The sequence below is a fragment of the Coregonus clupeaformis genome, chromosome 9 (assembly GCF_020615455.1).
Source record: "Coregonus clupeaformis isolate EN_2021a chromosome 9, ASM2061545v1, whole genome shotgun sequence".
NCBI classification, from domain to species: Eukaryota; Metazoa; Chordata; class Actinopteri; order Salmoniformes; family Salmonidae; genus Coregonus; species Coregonus clupeaformis.
In genome coordinates, this window is record NC_059200.1 from 16,754,897 (window position 1) to 16,773,143 (window position 18,247).

Consider the following 18,247-nt stretch of genomic DNA (forward strand, 5'->3'; position numbering starts at 1 on the left):
ACTTTATACATATACCCAGCCTAAAACCCCAAAGAGCAATCAATGCAGATGTAGACGCAAAGTGGCTAGGAAAAACTCCCTAGAAAAGGCAGGAACCTAGGAAGAAGAGAGAGGAGCCAAGCTCTGAGACGTGGCCACTCTTCTGGCTGTGCCGGTGGAGATTACAAAAGAGTACAGCCATTTAGGCCAGATCATTCGTCAAGAGGTTTAAAAGTTCATAGATGACTGCCTTGTTGATAGTGTTGTTAGGAAGGCAGAGCAGCGCTTTGTTATGGACAGCCTTCTCCCCATCTGAGCTACTGTTGTATCAATATGTTTTGACCGTGACAGTTTACATTCCAGGATTACTCCAAGCAGTTTAGTCACCTCAACTTGCTCAGGTAATTCAGAATTATATTACATTCACACCAACAGATATGCGCACACACAAACATGTTGTTGAGCTGTATACTTACTGTCACTTTGTGCATCTCTCTTTCAGATCTGCCATGCACTACACCACTGCCCGACAACCTCACCCAGAAGTGCATACACTGGGCCTATCAAGACTGACAAAGCAGAGATGGGTGGCTGACAAGGAAAAATAAAACATTCACTCTCTCTGTGTGTCACACACATTAGCCCCAATGTTGTTTATTTTATGCATGCTCCATTTTATTTTAGGATTGGAGATATCTAGGCCTACATATCCATTATAAATATCTACATAACTATTACTTTAAATATCTATCAAATCAAAATGTGATTGATAATTTTGTAATACAGTATTGCTTAATGTGTACAGTTTGAGGAAATTCTTTTTTTCTGAGTTTAAAAACATGCCCCCATCAAACACACATTAGACCCAATGTAAATAAATGGTAATAACTTGTTTATTTTGTGTTCTCCATTTTATTTTAGGAAATAAAGTGTGAAATAAAGTACATTCACAGATAAAGCAACGTCTTTGGTTTATTGGATATTTCTCTGATTAAAATGAGTGACGAAAAGGAAGTCGGCAGACCTGCAACCCTCTGGGCGTGTGTGGAGGTTGTGTCATCTGGAGTTGAAACGGGGGCCCCAACAGCCCTCGCATTTGTACAGGGTTCCCAGGAGTGGCAGGCGAATATGTTTATTGTGCTGCAAAAATACTGTTTATGTACCAAGGCCATTCCCTGGTTACCCATCCACATCGCTCCGGCCAAACTAACGTTTCTTCTCCACGATGGATTTATGTAGCGATCGATAGAGCAGAGCAATTAAATTCAGGCAACCAAGGCCAAGGAGAAAGATGAGCTGGAGGGAGCGCCAGACCTCAGCTTTTTATGAAGCAGAGATGGGTGGCTGACAAGGAAAAAAATAAAACACAACATGCACACACAGTATGTAAATAAGTTGTAATGACTTGTTTATTTTATGTTTGCTTTTAGGATTGGAGATCTCGGCCTACAACTCTAGAGTGCACTTAAAAAAACATTACCTGACAATTCTATAATGAATACACATTAGAAAAATAATCCATAATAGAGTGACCAATAGTTATTGCATTGTGTCACGAACGTCTTGAAAAGGAGTAGACCAATGCGCAGCGTTAGTTGCGAACATAATTACTTTAATTAGTTAAAGCACGAAATTACAAAACAAAACATGACTCGTGAAGTCCACAGCGACAATGACTGAACACGGAACAAAAACCCACCAACACAAGGTGAAAACAGACAGTTTAAATATGTCTCCCAATCAGAGACAACCAGCGAACAGCTGACACTCGTTGCCTCTGATTGGGAGTCACTCAGGCAAACACAGAAAATGACAACCTAGAACACCCAACCTAGAAACAGAACACATAAACGAACACACCCTGGCTCAACATACAGAGTCCTGGAGCCAGAGCGTGACAGTACCCCCCCCTAAAGGCGCGGACTGCGACCGCGCCTCAACAAAACCCAAACAGGGGAGGGCTGGGTGGGCATTCCTTCTCGGAGGCGGCTCCGGCTCCGGGCTTGACCACCACCCTTCCATAATCCCCCCGTAGCGCCCCTGGTCCGGTCTGACCCCGCTGGCTGGATCTGGACTGGACATCGACGGAGCGGATTGCTTAAGCTCCGTTGTGGAGCAGCTGACCGGTACCTGATCAGGCACCGGACTGACGACGCGCACCCCTGGCTTGGCGCGTGAGGCAGGAACGGACCGGACCTGGCTGACGATGCGCACCCCTGGCCTGGTGCGTGGAGCAGTAACGGACCGGACCGGGCTGACGATACGCACCCCTGGCTTGGTGCGTGGAGCCGGAACGGGCCTCACCAGGCTGACGACTCGCATCCCTGGCTTGGTGCGAGTAGCAGGAATGGGCCGGACCAGGCTGACGACTCGCACCCCTGGCTTGGTGCGAGTAGCAGGAACCGGCCGGGTCGGGCTGGCGACGCGCACCGTAGGTTTGGTGCGAGTGGCAGGAACAGGCCGGACCGGGCTGGCGACGCACCCCATAGGCTTGGTGCGTGGAGCAGGGACAGGCCGGGCTGGGCTGGCGACGCGCACCGTAGGTTTGGTGCGAGTGGCAGAAATAGGCCGGACCGGGCTGGCGACGCACACCGTGGGCTTGGTGCGTGGAGCAGGGATCGGCCGGGCTGGGCTGGCGACGCACCCCGTAGGCTTGGTGCGTGGAGCAGGGACAGGCCGGGCTGGGCTGGCGACGCACACCGTGGGCTTGGTGCGTGGAACAGGGACCGGCCGGGCTGGGCTGGCGACGCACACCGTAGGCTTGGTGCGGAGAGCAGGAATGGACCGGACTGGGGACACACACCACTGGCCCTACATCGGGATCTGGAACGGGCCGGACCGGACTGGTAACACACCCCAGTACCTCTCGCCGTGCCTCTCCACCTTCCATCCCCTCTTCGACCAGTGGCCCCCGTAACCTGGCGGCCTCCTCTGGCAACCCGCTGGGCCGCTCTATCGCGGCCTCCTGCTGCCCCGACGTCGTGAGCCCCCCCCTAAAAATTTTCTGGGGGTCTCTCCTCCCCGTGGGCCAGGCCTCTATAATTCTCACCCAACTCTCGCTCTTCTGCCCCCAATTCCAGCCATTCTGCTCTTCATTAGGCTTGACCCAGTCGAGACTCTTCCTCCACTGTTCCCAAGTCCATCCACTCTGCTCTTTACAAGGCTGGACCCAGTCGAGGTTGCCACGGAGATCTGCAAGCGATTCCCCTGGCGATGGCTCCTGGACACGCTGCTTGGTCCAGTTTTGGTGGGTTTTTCTGTCTCGAACGTCTTGAAAAGGAGTAGACCAATGCGCAGCGTTAGTTGCGAACATAATTACTTTAATTAGTTAAAGCACGAAATTACAAAACAAAAACATGACTCGTGAAGTCCACAGCGACAATGACTGAACACGGAACAAAAACCCACCAACACAAGGTGAAAACAGACAGTTTAAATATGGCTCCCAATCAGAGACAACCAGCGAACAGCTGACACTCGTTGCCTCTGATTGGGAGTCACTCAGGCAAACACAGAAAATGACAACCTAGAACACCCAACCTAGAAACAGAACACATAAACAAACACACCCTGGCTCAACATACAGAGTCCTGGAGCCAGAGCGTGACACATTGTGATTGTTTTGAGTTTTAATTAGTCAAGAAGTAGTGTCCCAGGGTTGGGATTTAACCGTGTCTCAAAAGCAGCAGAAAAGGTAAAATAAGGTCACAAAAATATCCGTTACGGCTATACACAAATCAAATCAAATTTTATTGGTCACATGCGCCGAATACAACAGGTGCAGACATTGCAGTGAAATGCTTACTTACAGCCCTTAACCAACAGTGCATTTATTTTAAACAAAAAAAGTAAGAATAAAACAACAACAAAAAAAGTGTTGAGAAAAAAAGAGCAGAAGTAAAAATAAAGTGACAGTAGGGAGGCTATATATACAGGGGGGTACCGTTGCAGAGTCAATGTGCGGGGGCACCGGCTAGTTGAGGTAGTTGAGGTAATATGTACATGTGGGTAGAGTTAAAGTGACTATGCATAAATACTTAACAGAGTAGCAGCAGCGTAAAAAGGATGGGGTGGGGGGGCAGTGCAAATAGTCCGGGTAGCCATGATTAGCTGTTCAGGAGTCTTATGGCTTGGGGGTAGAAGCTGTTGAGAAGTCTTTTGGACCTAGACTTGGCACTCCGGTACCGCTTGCCGTGCGGTAGCAGAGAGAACAGTCTATGACTAGGGTGGCTGGAGTCTTTGACAATTTTGAGGGCCTTCCTCTGACACCGCCTGGTATAGAGGTCCTGGATGGCAGGGAGCTTTGCCCCAGTGATGTACTGGGCCGTACGCACTACCCTCTGTAGTGCCTTGCGGTCAGAGGCCAAGCAGTTGCCATACCAGGCGGTGATGCAACCAGTCAGGATGCTCTCGATGGTGCAGCTGTAGAATTTTTTGAGGATCTGAGGACCCATGCCAAATCTTTTTAGTCTCCTGAGGGGGAATAGGCTCCACAAGGAGCTGGACGAAAGCAACACTTAAGTGTGTATTTACATTTTTAGACATTTAGCAGGCGCTCTTATCCAGAGCGACTTACAGTTAAGTGAGTGCATACATTTTCATACTGGCTCCCCGTGGGAAACGAACCCACAACCCTGGCATTGCAAACGCCATGCTCTACCAACTGAGCGACAGAGAGCCTGTCATACAACATGACTGATTTGACTCAACAGTTCAATTAAAGTAAATGTGGAGGTTTTTTTTCATACTTTGATGTGATATGAAAGTAGAGGGCTTTATGTTTCTAGGACCAATTGAGAGTATTTGTCTTCATAACAGAACATGTAAGGTCCTTGGACTATAAGGAGTAACGTTAGTCTCATTTAGTCCATTATTGGGCTAGGAGGAGAGGGAACTTTGGCCTTCAGCAAGAACCATTTTAATCCAAATCCACATTTGCTTTAATTGAACTAGTTGAGTCAATACAGGAAAAGAGGGTAGTGCAAGCACAACTCCAGAGAAAAGCTGGAATTGCATCACATTTCCAGACTAATCTCAATTAATCAGTCATGTTGTATGACAGGCCCTCTGCAGCTCAGTTGGTAGAGCATGGCGTTTGCAACGCCAGGGTTGTGGGTTTGATTTCCACGGGGGGCCAGTATGAAAATGTACGCACTCACTAACTGTAAGTCGCTCTGGATAAGAGCGTCTGATAAATGACAAAAAAAAAAAATGATATGGAACTTACCGTTTTTCAACAATTAGTGGGATGGGCCTCTTCCAATTGGGAGCTTGAGGAATAGAACCCTGAAATGTATACTTTGTCTCAATCACAAGAGGTTTGCAAGCATTTTTATTTAACTAACAGCAACATACATGTTTGACTCACAACACATTGGTACACTCACCTTGAACACGCTTAAAAATCTGACCAATGCATAGTGTTTATATGGCATCAGCAATCAGTTGTAAATCTGATTTGGGCGTGGCTTATGACTATTTCCTATCTAGATGTTCAAAATATTACTGTATTGCATATGGTTCTATAGCATATTGTAACATTTTTTAAGTGGGTTATGTAAGGACCTTAATTTCAATATTCTTCTTTGCACAACACTAGTGTCTACTGTAGGCAATATTTTATTTCACCCGAATTCACTGGGTTTTGGCAACGCGTTTCATTGCCACTTCGTTTGTCCCTGGATACGTTCCGTCGTGCGTCTGAAAATAAATGGCGATCTACCAGTGAGCCACGTTGGTATTTTGATAACATATTTATAATATAGATATGCCCTTTTACACCGAAAATGAATAAAATCATGTCGGGTCGACACAGCAACAAATTGCCAACCAATTTGCCGCAATTGCAGAACCTGATCAAGAGAGATCCACAGTCGTACACGGAAGAAGTGAGTGTATAAAACTGAACTAGCTAACGCATGCCAACGAACGTTAGCTAGTTTGACTAGTAAACAAACTACTTGGCTAACTTTCTAGTTATCTGCTTTACATTTAACTGACATTAGAAAGCAAGCTATGTTTTAGGGTCAATTAATGATGTCATGTATCATATAACTATATTGCTAACGTTAATTAGATAGATTACTATATTTGATTGCATTACCAGATAGCTAACGTTAGCAAGCTAGCCAGCTATCTAAACGAGCTAACTAGTTACGTCTTAGCCCAATATTAGACACATTTTATTCATGATCAAATGTGTTAATAAACCGGGTCTAATGGCAGTCCATAGCGACAGCTTGCGAGATATTGCACTACCCGTTGCTGTACCTCTTTTAGCAGCACGTGTTCCGCATTGCACCGTATGTTCTCCGTAGGCTGTTTTAATGTAGCCTAGGCAGCAGACAGTGGCTCTAGATCTGCACAATCTTCTTCGATTGGTGTGCATTCCTGGTAATAAACTCGTGTCCCCCATGGACCGGCTCGTACATAAAGCATCCACCATTCAGGCTGCAAAAGCATCATTTTCCTCCTTTAACTTTAATGGCGAGCCGCCGTGGGAGAAAAAAAAACTGGAAAAATGTGTACTGTCTTATTAATAAAACACAATTTTCCACCACCATTTTCGGAAAACTTAAGTTGCACACCCTTGGCTGAATGTGGCAATAGTGTGCAGCTATTGCTTAGTAGTAATACATCAGACTGTAATACCTCGCAGGTTTAAGGAAGAAATCAGTGGACAACTGGTGTAGTAAGTTAATATGAAGTTTAGTCAACATTCTTCTGATTTATTAACATTTAAGTCATTTAGCAGACGCTCTTATCCAGAGCCACTTACACATTTATAAAGGGACTGTTCAGAATTTTGGACCCTATATATAGTAGAGACGAGAGTGGACGCTTATCCAGTCCACGCTCGGGAATCAGGAGAGGCTAGCTATGTCAATTCCCGCTGACTTGATTACATATTTTTCGCTATGATCGTCTTAATTTCTAATCTACAGTTCCTGCAACAATATCGACACTACCAGTCCAATGTCCAGATCTTCAAACTCCAGCCTGACAAGCCTAACAAGGAGCTGGCAGACCTGGTCATGTTCCTTGCTCAGGTACGATCATCACTCTCAAATCTAGTCCTATAAATAGTATGCCAAATTCATGATATTAATAATAATTTGGATATTGTATTGTTTTATTTAAGTAATCAGAAACGTAATTATAAATGTCATGTGAGAACCCTAGTTGGGGTCGAAGCTATCTCAAATCAGGAAATGTCTGTAGGCCTGCTGTATTTGTGGATCTTATTGGAAAACCATGAACTGTCAATTATTTATAGATCGCCAACTGTAGACACAAGTGTACTGCTGATGTTAATCCTCATAGGAAGCTATCAAGCTAAATCCATCATTGTGATGTTCCAGGTTGGACACTGCTATCTGCAGCAACTTGCCTCCTTCCCTCAGGAGTTGACCGAGCTCCTTATGAATCATCACACAGTCCTCGAGCCAGATCTACGAATGGTAAGAGAACATATCATCAACAGGTATTTTCTCACCCTTGTCAGCCGTTACAAATACGTGGATTTAATGTGTTTTTCCCCCCCTCATGTTTCTCCCTCGCTCAGACATTCTGCAAAGCCCTGATTCTGCTGAGGAACAAAGATCTGATCAACCCCACAGGTCTTCTGGAGCTGTTCTTTGAGCTACTGCGCTGTCACGACAAGCTCCTCAGGAAGGTGAGCCCCGGAGTGTCTTGTCTGTCTGCACCCCGGTATTGTTATTCCATCTCTATGGTCAGTCTGCACTGTCGGTCACGGTCTGCATCTCGCTTAAGTCTCCTGTTCATCTCTTCCCCCCCAGACACTGTACTCGCACATCGTGCATGACATAAAAAACATCAACTCCAAACACAAGAACAACAAAGTCAACACCACATTACAGAACTTCATGTACACCATGCTGAGAGACAGCAATCCTCTAGCAGCCAAGATCTCGCTGGATGTCATGATTGAGTTGTACAAGAGGAACATCTGGTAAGTAACATGCCTTGGCTCTGTGCTAAGTATCTTCAAAAAACACGTCACATGATATATATATTTTTTTATTTCCTTGTTTTCCATCACAGGAATGACGCCAAAACTGTTAACGTCATCACGACAGCATGTTTCTCCAAAGTCACAAAGATCCTTGTGGCAGGCATGAAGTTCTTCCTGGGCAAAGATGAAGATGAGAAGCGGGAAAGTGATTCAGAATCCGAGGCATGTATAGAGGGGAGGGGGGGGGTGAGCATTATGATTGGAGGAGAGACTTCCTTGCTCTGTCAGGTCTAAGCCAATCTCTTATCTCCAGGAGGAGGGTCCGTCGGCTAGAGACCTGATGGTGAGGTACTCTACAGGGAAGAAGACGACCAAGAACAAGAAGAAGATGGAGAAGGCCATGAAGGTCCTTAAGGTACGCTGACAGTCCTGCGCTAATTCATTCCTGTGTTTTGTCTTTTACCTAAGATAGACTTTTTAAGTGGCAATTGTCTCGTTTTTGTTGGTTGGTTAGTTAATGAATCTAACCTGATGATTCACAGAAACATAAGAAGAAGAAGAAGGTAGAGGTTTTCAATTTCTCTGCCATCCACTTGATTCATGATCCTCAAGGTATGTATGGTCACCCTCAAAAGCACACACTTATACACTAAACTACATCTGACCTCTTTATGTCACTCTATTCTGGTTTTCCTAAGAAATATTTTATTTTTTTTGCACAGATTTTTCAGAGAAGCTGCTAAAGCAGTTGGAAGACTCTAAGGAGCGTTTTGAGGTGAAGATCATGATGATGGAACTAATATCCCGACTGGTTGGGATTCATGAGGTAAGAAAATGGCACTGTTAGATATGAACAGTGCAATTATTCTACAATGTAAAAAAAAAAAAAAGAAGACATTCACGTTGTTATTTCTGTTCTTCCCACAGCTCTTTCTCTTTAACTACTATCCCTTTGTACAGCGGTTTATTCAGCCCCATCAAAGAGGTAAGCTGTAAACGAGGGCTCCACTTACATTTACATTTTAGTCATTTAGCAGACACTCTTATCCAGAGCAACTTACAGTTAGTGAGTGCATCACTTGTAATTAAAACCTACAAATCAAGTGTTATTTGTCACATGCGCCAAATACAACATGCGCTTACTTACAAGCCCTTAACCAACAATGTGGTTTTTAAGAAAATAGAGTTAAGAAAATATTTACTAAATAAAATAAAGTAATAAAATAAAGTAACACAATAAAATAACAATAATGAGGCTATATACAGGGGGTACCGGTACAGGTTAGTCGAGGTAATTTGTACATATAGGTAGGGGTAAAGTGACTATGCATAGATAATAGACAGCGAGTAGCAGCAGTGTAAAAACAAAGGGGGGGTCAATGCAAATTGTCCGGGTGGCCATTTTATTAATTGTTCAATTAGGGCTTTGTGATGGCCACTCCAATACCTTGACTTTGTTGTCCTTAAGCCATTTTGCCACAACTTTGGAAGTATGCTTGGGGTCATTGTCCATTTGGAAGACCCATTTGCGACCAAGCTTTAACTTCCTGACTGATGTCATGAGATGTTGCTTCAATTTATCCACATAATTTTCCTTCCTCATGATGCCATCTATTTTGTGAAGTGCACCAGTCCCTCCTGCAGCAAAGCACCCCCACAGCATGATGCTGCCACCCCCATGCTTCACCGTTGGGATGGTGTTCTTCGGCTTGCAAGCAACCCCCTTTTTCCTCCAAACATAACGATGAGCATTATGGCCAAACAGTTCTATTTTTGTTTCATCAGACCAGCGGACATTTCTCCAAAAAGTACGATCTTTGTCCCCATGTGCAGTTGTAAACCGTAGTCTGGCTTTTTTATGGTGGTTTTGGAGCAGTGGCTTCTTTCTTGCTGAGCGGCCTTTCAGGTTACATTGACATTTTAGTCAGAGCGACTTACAGTTAGTTAGTGCATACATTATTATTTAATTTTTCATACTGGCCCCCCGTGGGGGGGCTGAGCTACATCCCTGCTGGCCATTCCCTCCCCTACCCTGGACGACGCTGGGCCAATTTTTGCGCCGCCCCATGGGTCTCCCGGTCGCGGCCAGCTACGACAGAGCCTGGATTCGAACCAGGATCTCTAGTGGCACAGCTAGCACTGCGATGCAGTGCCTTAGAACACTGCGCCACTCGGGAGTTATGTCGATATAGGACTCGTTTTACTGTGGATATAGATACTTTTGTACCTGTTTCCTCCAGCATCTTCACAAGGTCCTTTGCTGTTGTTCTGGGATTGATTTGCACTTTTCGCACCAAAGTACGTTCATCTCTAGGAGACAGAACGCGTCTCCTTCCTGAGCGGTATGACGGCTGCGTGGTCTCATGGTGTTTATACTTGCATACTATTGTTTGTACAGATGAACGTGGTACCTTCAGGCGTTTTAGAAATTGCTCCCAAGGATGAACCAGACTTGTGGAGGTCTACAATTTTTTTTCTAAGGTCTTGGCTGATTTCTTTTGATTTTCCCATGATGTCAAGCAAAGAGGCACTTGAGTTTGAAGGGAGTGGTTGAAAAACTATTTTTAATGACAACAACCTACATACACCAAAGTGTATGTAAACTTCCGACTTCAACTGTAGGTCCTGGATGGCAGGAAGCTTGGCCCTAGTGATGTACTGGGCCGTACGCACTACCCTCTGTAGCACCTTACGGTCAGACCAGCCTTTCAAAGCACTTCATGGCTACCGACGGGAGTGCTACGGGGGCGGTAGTCATTTATGCAGGTTACCTTTGCTTTCTTGGGCACAGGGACTATGGCGGTCTGCTTGAAACATGTAGGTATTACAGACTCAGTCAGGAAGAGGTTGAAAATGTCAGTGAAGTCTGTACAGCGGTTTATTTATCCCCATCAAAGAGGTGTGTTCTAAGAAAGGGCTCCGCTTGTAATTAAAAACAAACATGCAATTAGTCACGTTGCGTTTAATACATTTAAGTCATTTAGCAGAAGCTCTTATCCAGAGCGACTTACAGTTAGTGAGTGCATACATTTTCATACTGGCCCCCCCTGTGGGAAACGAACCCACAACCCTGGAGTTGCAAGCGCCATGCTCTACCAACTGAGCTACACGGGGCCCAGAACTTGAGTTGCAAAAAAAATATTTTATGCCTTGTGTTTCTTCTTTCTTTCTTCTCCAGAGGTGACCAAGATCCTCCTGTGTGCTGCCCAGTCCTCCCATCATCTAGTTCCACCTGAGATCATCGAGCCTGTCATCATGACCATAGCCAATAATTTTGTGACAGACAGAAACTCAGGAGAGGTGATGTGTGTTGGGTAAGGGAGGATCCCTCTGTAACCTGGTTGGATGGCAATTGTAAAGTCACTCACCTAGGATCCCTCTGTAACCCGGTTGGATGGCCATTGTAAAGTCACTCACCTAGGATCCCTCTGTAACCCGGTTGGATGGCCATTGTAAAGTCACTCACCTAGGATCCCTCTGTAACCCGGTTGGATGGCCATTGTAAAGTCACTCACCTTCTGCATGTGATTGTTACCATGGGATATTGTGTGTATATAATACTGTTCTATACAGTTGAGATTTGTACAGCATCAATTATTGGTAGTAACATGGTTACATATGGTAACAGAGTTGTGGGACTTTCTTTGTACAGCATCAATGCCATCAAGGAGGTGGCAGCTCGCTGTCCCCTAGCCATCACAGAAGAGCTCCTCCAGGACTTGGCTCAGTACAAGATGCACAAAGACAAGAGTAAGTAGTCTGTCCTTACTGTAGTAGGTTAACATGTTTTGTTTTGAATCTTTTCTCTTAAAACCAATGTGCTACAAGAGATTATTCATCACGTGTCATTAAAAAAAAAACGATTCAAAGGGTTTCAATGACGGTTATTTAAATGATGTCATTGCCTTTTTTTAGATGTGATGATGTCTGCCAGAGGACTCATTCAGCTCTTCAGAAGCCTGGATCCAAAGATGCTACATAAGAGAGACAGGGTATGTTGCTGAGACCAATGTAATAAACATTTTTTAAATGATCTCAACATCGTAATGTTTTTCCTCCCTCGTTCTAAGGCCCATATGCTAGGTGGTTCCTCCTCTCAGGGCTGAGGGGCTGTGAAATGTCCTGTAGGCCTGTGCAAACTGCTAACTTAACCATTTGGTGTTGTTTACTAGGGGCGACCCACAGAGTTGTCTACAGAGGCTAAGATCCAGGACTATGGCGAGATGGGGGCCAAAGACTACATCCCTGGAGCAGAGGTTCTGGAGGTGGAGGAGAAGGAGAAGGAGGGAGGAGAAGAAGGGGATGGCGGTAAGGGATTGGATCGTGTATAGTCATTATTATAGAACTGGAAACTTCTACTTGTTGGGTTTTTTGCTGCAAGGACTCTCATTTGGATTTATATCAAGGACGGTATGTCCGACATGCAATAGATGATGTTCTGTGTGAAAATAGTTAAGACGGGTTTAAATATTGATTATTTGATCATTTCTTCCTCCGGCGTTTCCTCTTCATCTCCAGATGGCTGGGAGAGTGCCAGCAGTATCAGCGATGATGAGGACGGAGAATGGATCGATGTTCACCACTCCTCTGATGAAGACACCACAGAAATGGTAGGGTTCTGCATCAGCCCCATGTCTGTTAGGTGTTCTGGGTTGGTGACCTGATATTGAAAAGCTGGGCTGGGCTCGCGTTCAATAGAGCACACCGTAGCAAAACACTTTGAATCAGAAAACTAAAATGAGTGTTTCTTATTGCACAAGTTCAGGTTGTCCCTCCCTGTTTGTCTGTTTTCTGCCATTTGGTGCTGAATGAACACTACTACCCTGGTGATTATCAAATCAAACTTTATTTGTCACATGCGCTGAATACAACAGGTGTAGACCTTACCGTGAAATGCTTACTTACAAGCCCTTAACCAACAATGCAGTTCAAGAAATAGAGTGAAGAAAATATTTACTGAATAAAATAAAGTACAAAAAAATACAAATATCGAAAAGTGACACAAGAAAATTACATAACAATAACGAGGCTATATACAGGGGGTACCGGTACCGAGTCAATGTGCGGTGGTACAGGTTAGTCGAGGTAGTTTGTAAAGTGACTATGCATAGATAATAAACAGCGAGTATCAGCATTGTAAAAACAAATGGATGGGGGGGTCAATGTAAATAGTCCGGGTGGCCATTTGATTCATTGTTCAGCAGTCATATGATTAGTGTTCTGATTGGTGGATAAGGTGTTCTTATTGGTGAGCAACGTCTTCTCATTGGCCATTTGTATGTGTCTCGCCCAGGCTGAGAAGCTGAAGAGCATGGATCCAGAGGAGAGGAAAGCCAAGGCGGCAGCGGTCAGCTCCAGTCGACTCCTCACTCAGGACGACTTCAAGAAGATCCGTCTGGCTCAGATGGCTAAAGAGGTCAACGCTGCCCCGGGCAAGGGACAGAAGAGGAAGATTGTGGACGATGATGAGGGTGAAAGGTCAGTTTTGTTATTATTATTTTACCTCCGCTCCTATGATCAATATAATTCAAAATGGGGTCGACTTTTTGTTATAATGATGATTGTGGATCCATGTTTTCCCTGATGGGAATATCTTATTTAAAACGCATTTATGCTGCGTTTAGACGAAGGGACGCAAAAAAAAAAAACTTCATACCAGTCGGTATAGCGAGACAAGAAGGCAAGAGAGGGTGACGGCAAAAGCAATCCAGCACGACGGCATGCGTTGCTATGGTGATATCAGTAAACAAACCAGTGCAAATCAACACCCGATAGAAAACGACGCTACGGCAAAAGTTGAAATATTTTAACTCTGGCGGCAGGTCCCGTCTATCGCGGCGGCTGGGGCTGACCCCATTTAGTCGACTGGTCGATAGGCTGTTGGTCGACCGAGATGTCTGTAGTCGAGCAGTAGCAAAAAAAAGACAGCTGTCTGATTGGAATGTTCCGGATTGACTTGAATGAACTTATTTTGAACTTATTCTCTGCAGCAGAGGTAAAATCTGGGTCTTCCTTTCCTGTGGCGGTACTCATGAGAGCCAGTTTCATCATAGCGCTTGATGGTTTTTGCGACTGCACTTGAAGAAACTTTCAAAGTTCTTGGAATGTGGTCTTCTGTAGCTCAGCTGGTAGAGCACGGCGCTTGTAACGCTAAGGTAGTGGGTTCGATCCCCGGGACCACCCATACACAAAAAAAAAATGTATGCACGCATGACTGTAAGTCGCTTTGGATAAAAGCGTCTGCTAAATGGCATATTATTTTATTTTATTTTTTCGGATTGACTGACCTTCATGTCTTAAAGTAACAATGGACTGTCATTTCTCTTTGCTTATTTGAGCTGTTCTTGCCATAATATGGACTTGGTCTTTTACCAAATAGGGCTATCTTCTGTATACCTCCCCCCTACCTTGTCACAACAACTGATTGGCTCAAACGCATTAAGAAGAAAATAAATTCCACAAATAAACTTTTGAGAAGGCACACCTGTTAATTGAAATGCATACCAGGTGACTACCTCATGAAGCTGGTTGAGAGAATGCCAAGAGTGTGCAAAGCTGTCATCAAGGCAAAGGGTGGCTACTTTGAAGAATCTCAAATATAAAACATATTTTGATTTGTTTAACACTTTTTTGGTTACTGCATCATTCCATATGTGTTATTTCATAGTTTTGATGTCTTCACTATTATTCTACAATGTTAAAAATAAAATAAAATAACCTTGAATGAGTAGGTGTTCTAAAACTTTGGACTGGTACTGCATATCTACAGAAATAAGACAGATCCGGCTTGTGTTGCCTGTTTGTTTTAATAGCCTACTGATTCTGTAAGCACCAAGCCTCACACAACCACATGTACACAAATGTGGCTGTTCGTAATCTTTGCTTTGCTGTAATAAAGGCTTTACACTTTTTTATTTATTTCGTTAGAGCAGCCTCTGTTATTACCAGATTAATTATAATTAGATTAAATTAATTTATTTAGTGTTTACACTGTTCCAAATTGTCAGAAAAATAGTATTTATAATAATAATAACCGTCTTTTTTCTAGATCTACCTGTTGTTGTTATGATGATGATTATAATAAGTGAAATCATTAGTAGTCTTAGTATAGCAGCCTTGTATAACTGCCATTGAGCTGTAGGCCTAAAGAGTGTATCCTGTTTAGTCTTAATACCGTAACTTACTTAGGCATGTTTCAATACTTATATAGGCTACTGTATCATTCATTCGTTCATGTCATCGCACAGCATATGAGGCATTCGTGATTTGAAATGCAATCAAGCGTTTAGGTTTTAATATAAAATAACAAAGAGACCCTTGAATAATTGGCGTAAACAAAAACTAAACCGTTTCCATGTTGGCAGTTGAATTCACGAATGAATGTGACTTTTTTTTCAGTCTTTGCTGTAATAAAGGCTTTGCAATTTATTTAATTTTTTTGACGTTACAACATTTTCTGGTACGCTTTTAATTTATTTAGTGTTTACATTGTTCAAAACGGTCAGAAAAAGTATATTGTAATCTAACAGCACCTGTCCTTAACACCTTTTTCTTGATCTCCTGTATGTTCCACAACTAGTCACATTTATTCCACCCATCTGACTTCCCCTTTACCTCCTGAGCAACCAGTAAACATTCCCCCCGTTTCCAGTTTATTTGTCACGTCATCTGCATCCATTTTGCTGTCATCTGTTACGGTGTTCAGAGTTTGTTAACCAATTTATTAATGTGGTTATGATGTGCTATAGGTCAGGCCCTATTGGTCACGTGCATGCGACGCATACATGTGTCACGTAAAAAGTGCGAGGGTTGAGGGAATAGGGAATGCCCTAGTGGCGGCTGACTGCATTCGCTGCCAGCGTCAACGCATTTACTGTCGTGCTCTCATTGAGAACAATGACATCCGGTTTACCGTCTACCTCGTACCATCTAAACGCAGCATAAGCGTGATAAATACTCATGCAAACGGTTGGAAATTGTTTAACTGCAATTGGTGTGTGTGTGTGTACACATCTTAACGAATAACATTGCAAACCGTTTTCAGAGGGGAAATCCTTACCTTGAGAGACATTGAAAAGCTGCACAAGAAACCCAAGGCAGACAAGGAATCAAGACTGGCCACTGCACAGGTGACAATCTCAATCAAGAATGTGCTCAATTCAAATTCTCGTATTCTCAGGATTTCATCCGATCATGTGGTTTGTTTTGATGGTAGGCTGGCCGCTCAGATAGGAAGGAGTTTGTGAAGAAGAGGAAAGAGAAGCTGAATCCATTCGCCTCCACCAGCAACAAGGACAAGAAGAGGAACAAAGACTTCAGGATGATGAGACACAGTCTAAATGTACGGACCAAGAACAAGAGATCCTTCAGAGATAAACAGGTAAATTCCGTTTCTTTTTTTGTGTGCAGCATAATTTTTTTTTCTTTTTTTTTCAGTATTATTTATCTCTTCTCTTCTCTCTCTCTCTCTCCATACAGATTGCTCTAAGAGATGCACTCATTAAGAGAAAGAAGCAATACAAATAGCGATATCGCTGTATGCCGTGGACTCTTGGTTCCAAAGGAAATGATGGCTTCCATGAACTTGGGCTATTAAATGAAGATGGGGAATGGTTCGTTTTAACTGCAATATACCATTCCCCATCTCCATTTAACAGGAAGATGTGGTCTATAACATATTTGTATAGGTAGTAGGCTATAATCACACTGCCTTCTATTAAAAGATTTACCGTCAGTCGTTTACCCCTTTCTCCTATTTGTATTTTTTTTTTTCAGTCTACTTCAAATTTCGATACACCTTTTTGTGATGTGAAGATAATGTTCCTGGCAACAAAGTGTAAATGTAACTCATCTAGATTGACGTAATAGACAATAAATAAATGCAGACTGCATTTAAATGTCAAGATTTCCAGGACGAACACACACATATACAGTGGGGGGAAAAAAGTATTTAGTCAGCCACCAATTGTGCAAGTTCTCCCACTTAAAAAGATGAGAGAGGCCTGTAATTTTCATCATAGGTACACGTCAACTATGACAGACAAAATGAGAGAAAAAAATCCAGAAAATCACATTTGTATGATTTTTAATGAATTTATTTGCAAATTATGGTGGAAAATAAGTATTTGGTCAATAACAAAAGTTTCTCAATACTTTGTTATATACCCTTTGTTGGCAATGACACAGGTCAAACGTTTTCTGTAAGTCTTCACAAGGTTTTCACACACTGTTGCTGGTATTTTGGCCCATTCCTCCATGCAGATCTCCTCTAGAGCAGTGATGTTTTGGGGCTGTCGCTGGGCAACACAGACTTTCAACTCCCTCCAAAGATGTTCTATTGGGTTCAGGTCTGGAGACTGGCTAGGCCACTCCAGGACCTTGAGATGCTTCTTACGGAGCCACTCCTTAGTTGCCCTGGCTGTGTGTTTCAGGTCGTTGTCATGCTGGAAGACCCAGCCACGACCCATCTTCAATGCTCTTTGCTCTTACTGAGGGAAGGAGGTTGTTGGCCAAGATCTCGCGATACATGGCCCCATCCATCCTCCCCTCAATACGGTGCAGTCGTCCTGTCCCCTTTGCAGAAAAGCATCCCCAAAGAATGATGTTTCCACCTCCATGCTTCACGGTTGGGATGGTGTTCTTGGGGTTGTACTCATCCTTCTTCCTCCAAACACGGCGAGTGGAGTTTAGACCAAAAAGCTCTATTTTTGTCTCATCAGACCACATGACCTTCTCCAATTCCTCCTCTGGATCATCCAGATGGTTATTGGCAAACTTCAGACGGGCCTGGACATGCGCTGGCTTGAGCAGGGGGACCTTGCGTGCGATGCAGGATTTTAATCCATGACGGCGTAGTGTGTTACTAATGGTTTTCTTTGAGACTGTGGTCCCAGCTCTCTTCAGGTCATTGACCAGGTCCTGCCGTGTAGTTCTGGGCTGATCCCTCACCTTCCTCATGATCATTGATGCCCCACGAGGTGAGATCTTGCATGGAGCCCCAGACCGAGGGTGATTGACCGTCATCTTGAACTTCTTCCATTTTCTAATAATTGCGCCAACAGTTGTTGCCTTCTCACCAAGCTGCTTGCCTATTGTCCTGTAGCCCATCCCAGCCTTGTGCAGGTCTACAATTTTATCCCTGATGTCCTTACACAGCTATCTGGTCTTGGCCATTGTGGAGAGGTTGGAGTCTGTTTGATTGAGTGTGTGGACAGGTGTCTTTTATACAGGTAACGAGTTCAAACGGGTGCAGTTAATACAGGTAATGAGGGGAGAACAGGAGGGCTTCTTAAA

General features: G+C 43.9%; 1 protein-coding gene and 1 long non-coding RNA gene across 2 annotated transcripts; one reads left to right on the forward strand and one right to left on the reverse strand.

The window, feature by feature from the left end:
• Nucleotides 1-3,214: 3,214 nt before the first annotated feature.
• Nucleotides 3,215-6,311, reverse strand: LOC121573390. The gene is made up of 3 exons (XR_006002035.1): nucleotides 6,250-6,311; nucleotides 5,207-5,265; nucleotides 3,215-3,249 (listed from the first exon to the last, which is right to left on the reverse strand). It is a non-coding gene; the product is annotated as an uncharacterized LOC121573390 (long non-coding RNA).
• On the forward strand, nucleotides 5,665-16,696 carry sdad1 (SDA1 domain containing 1). The gene is made up of 19 exons (XM_041885329.2): nucleotides 5,665-5,867; nucleotides 6,924-7,028; nucleotides 7,341-7,439; nucleotides 7,544-7,654; nucleotides 7,779-7,951; nucleotides 8,044-8,176; nucleotides 8,268-8,369; nucleotides 8,497-8,566; nucleotides 8,677-8,780; nucleotides 8,882-8,939; nucleotides 11,133-11,268; nucleotides 11,607-11,704; nucleotides 11,870-11,946; nucleotides 12,127-12,262; nucleotides 12,473-12,564; nucleotides 13,248-13,432; nucleotides 15,999-16,083; nucleotides 16,170-16,334; nucleotides 16,433-16,696. Exons 1-19 carry the CDS (start codon nucleotides 5,766-5,768, stop codon nucleotides 16,478-16,480), a joined length of 2,079 nt encoding a protein of 692 aa, XP_041741263.1. The 5' UTR covers nucleotides 5,665-5,765; the 3' UTR covers nucleotides 16,481-16,696.
• The last annotated feature ends 1,551 nt before the right edge of the window (nucleotides 16,697-18,247 follow it).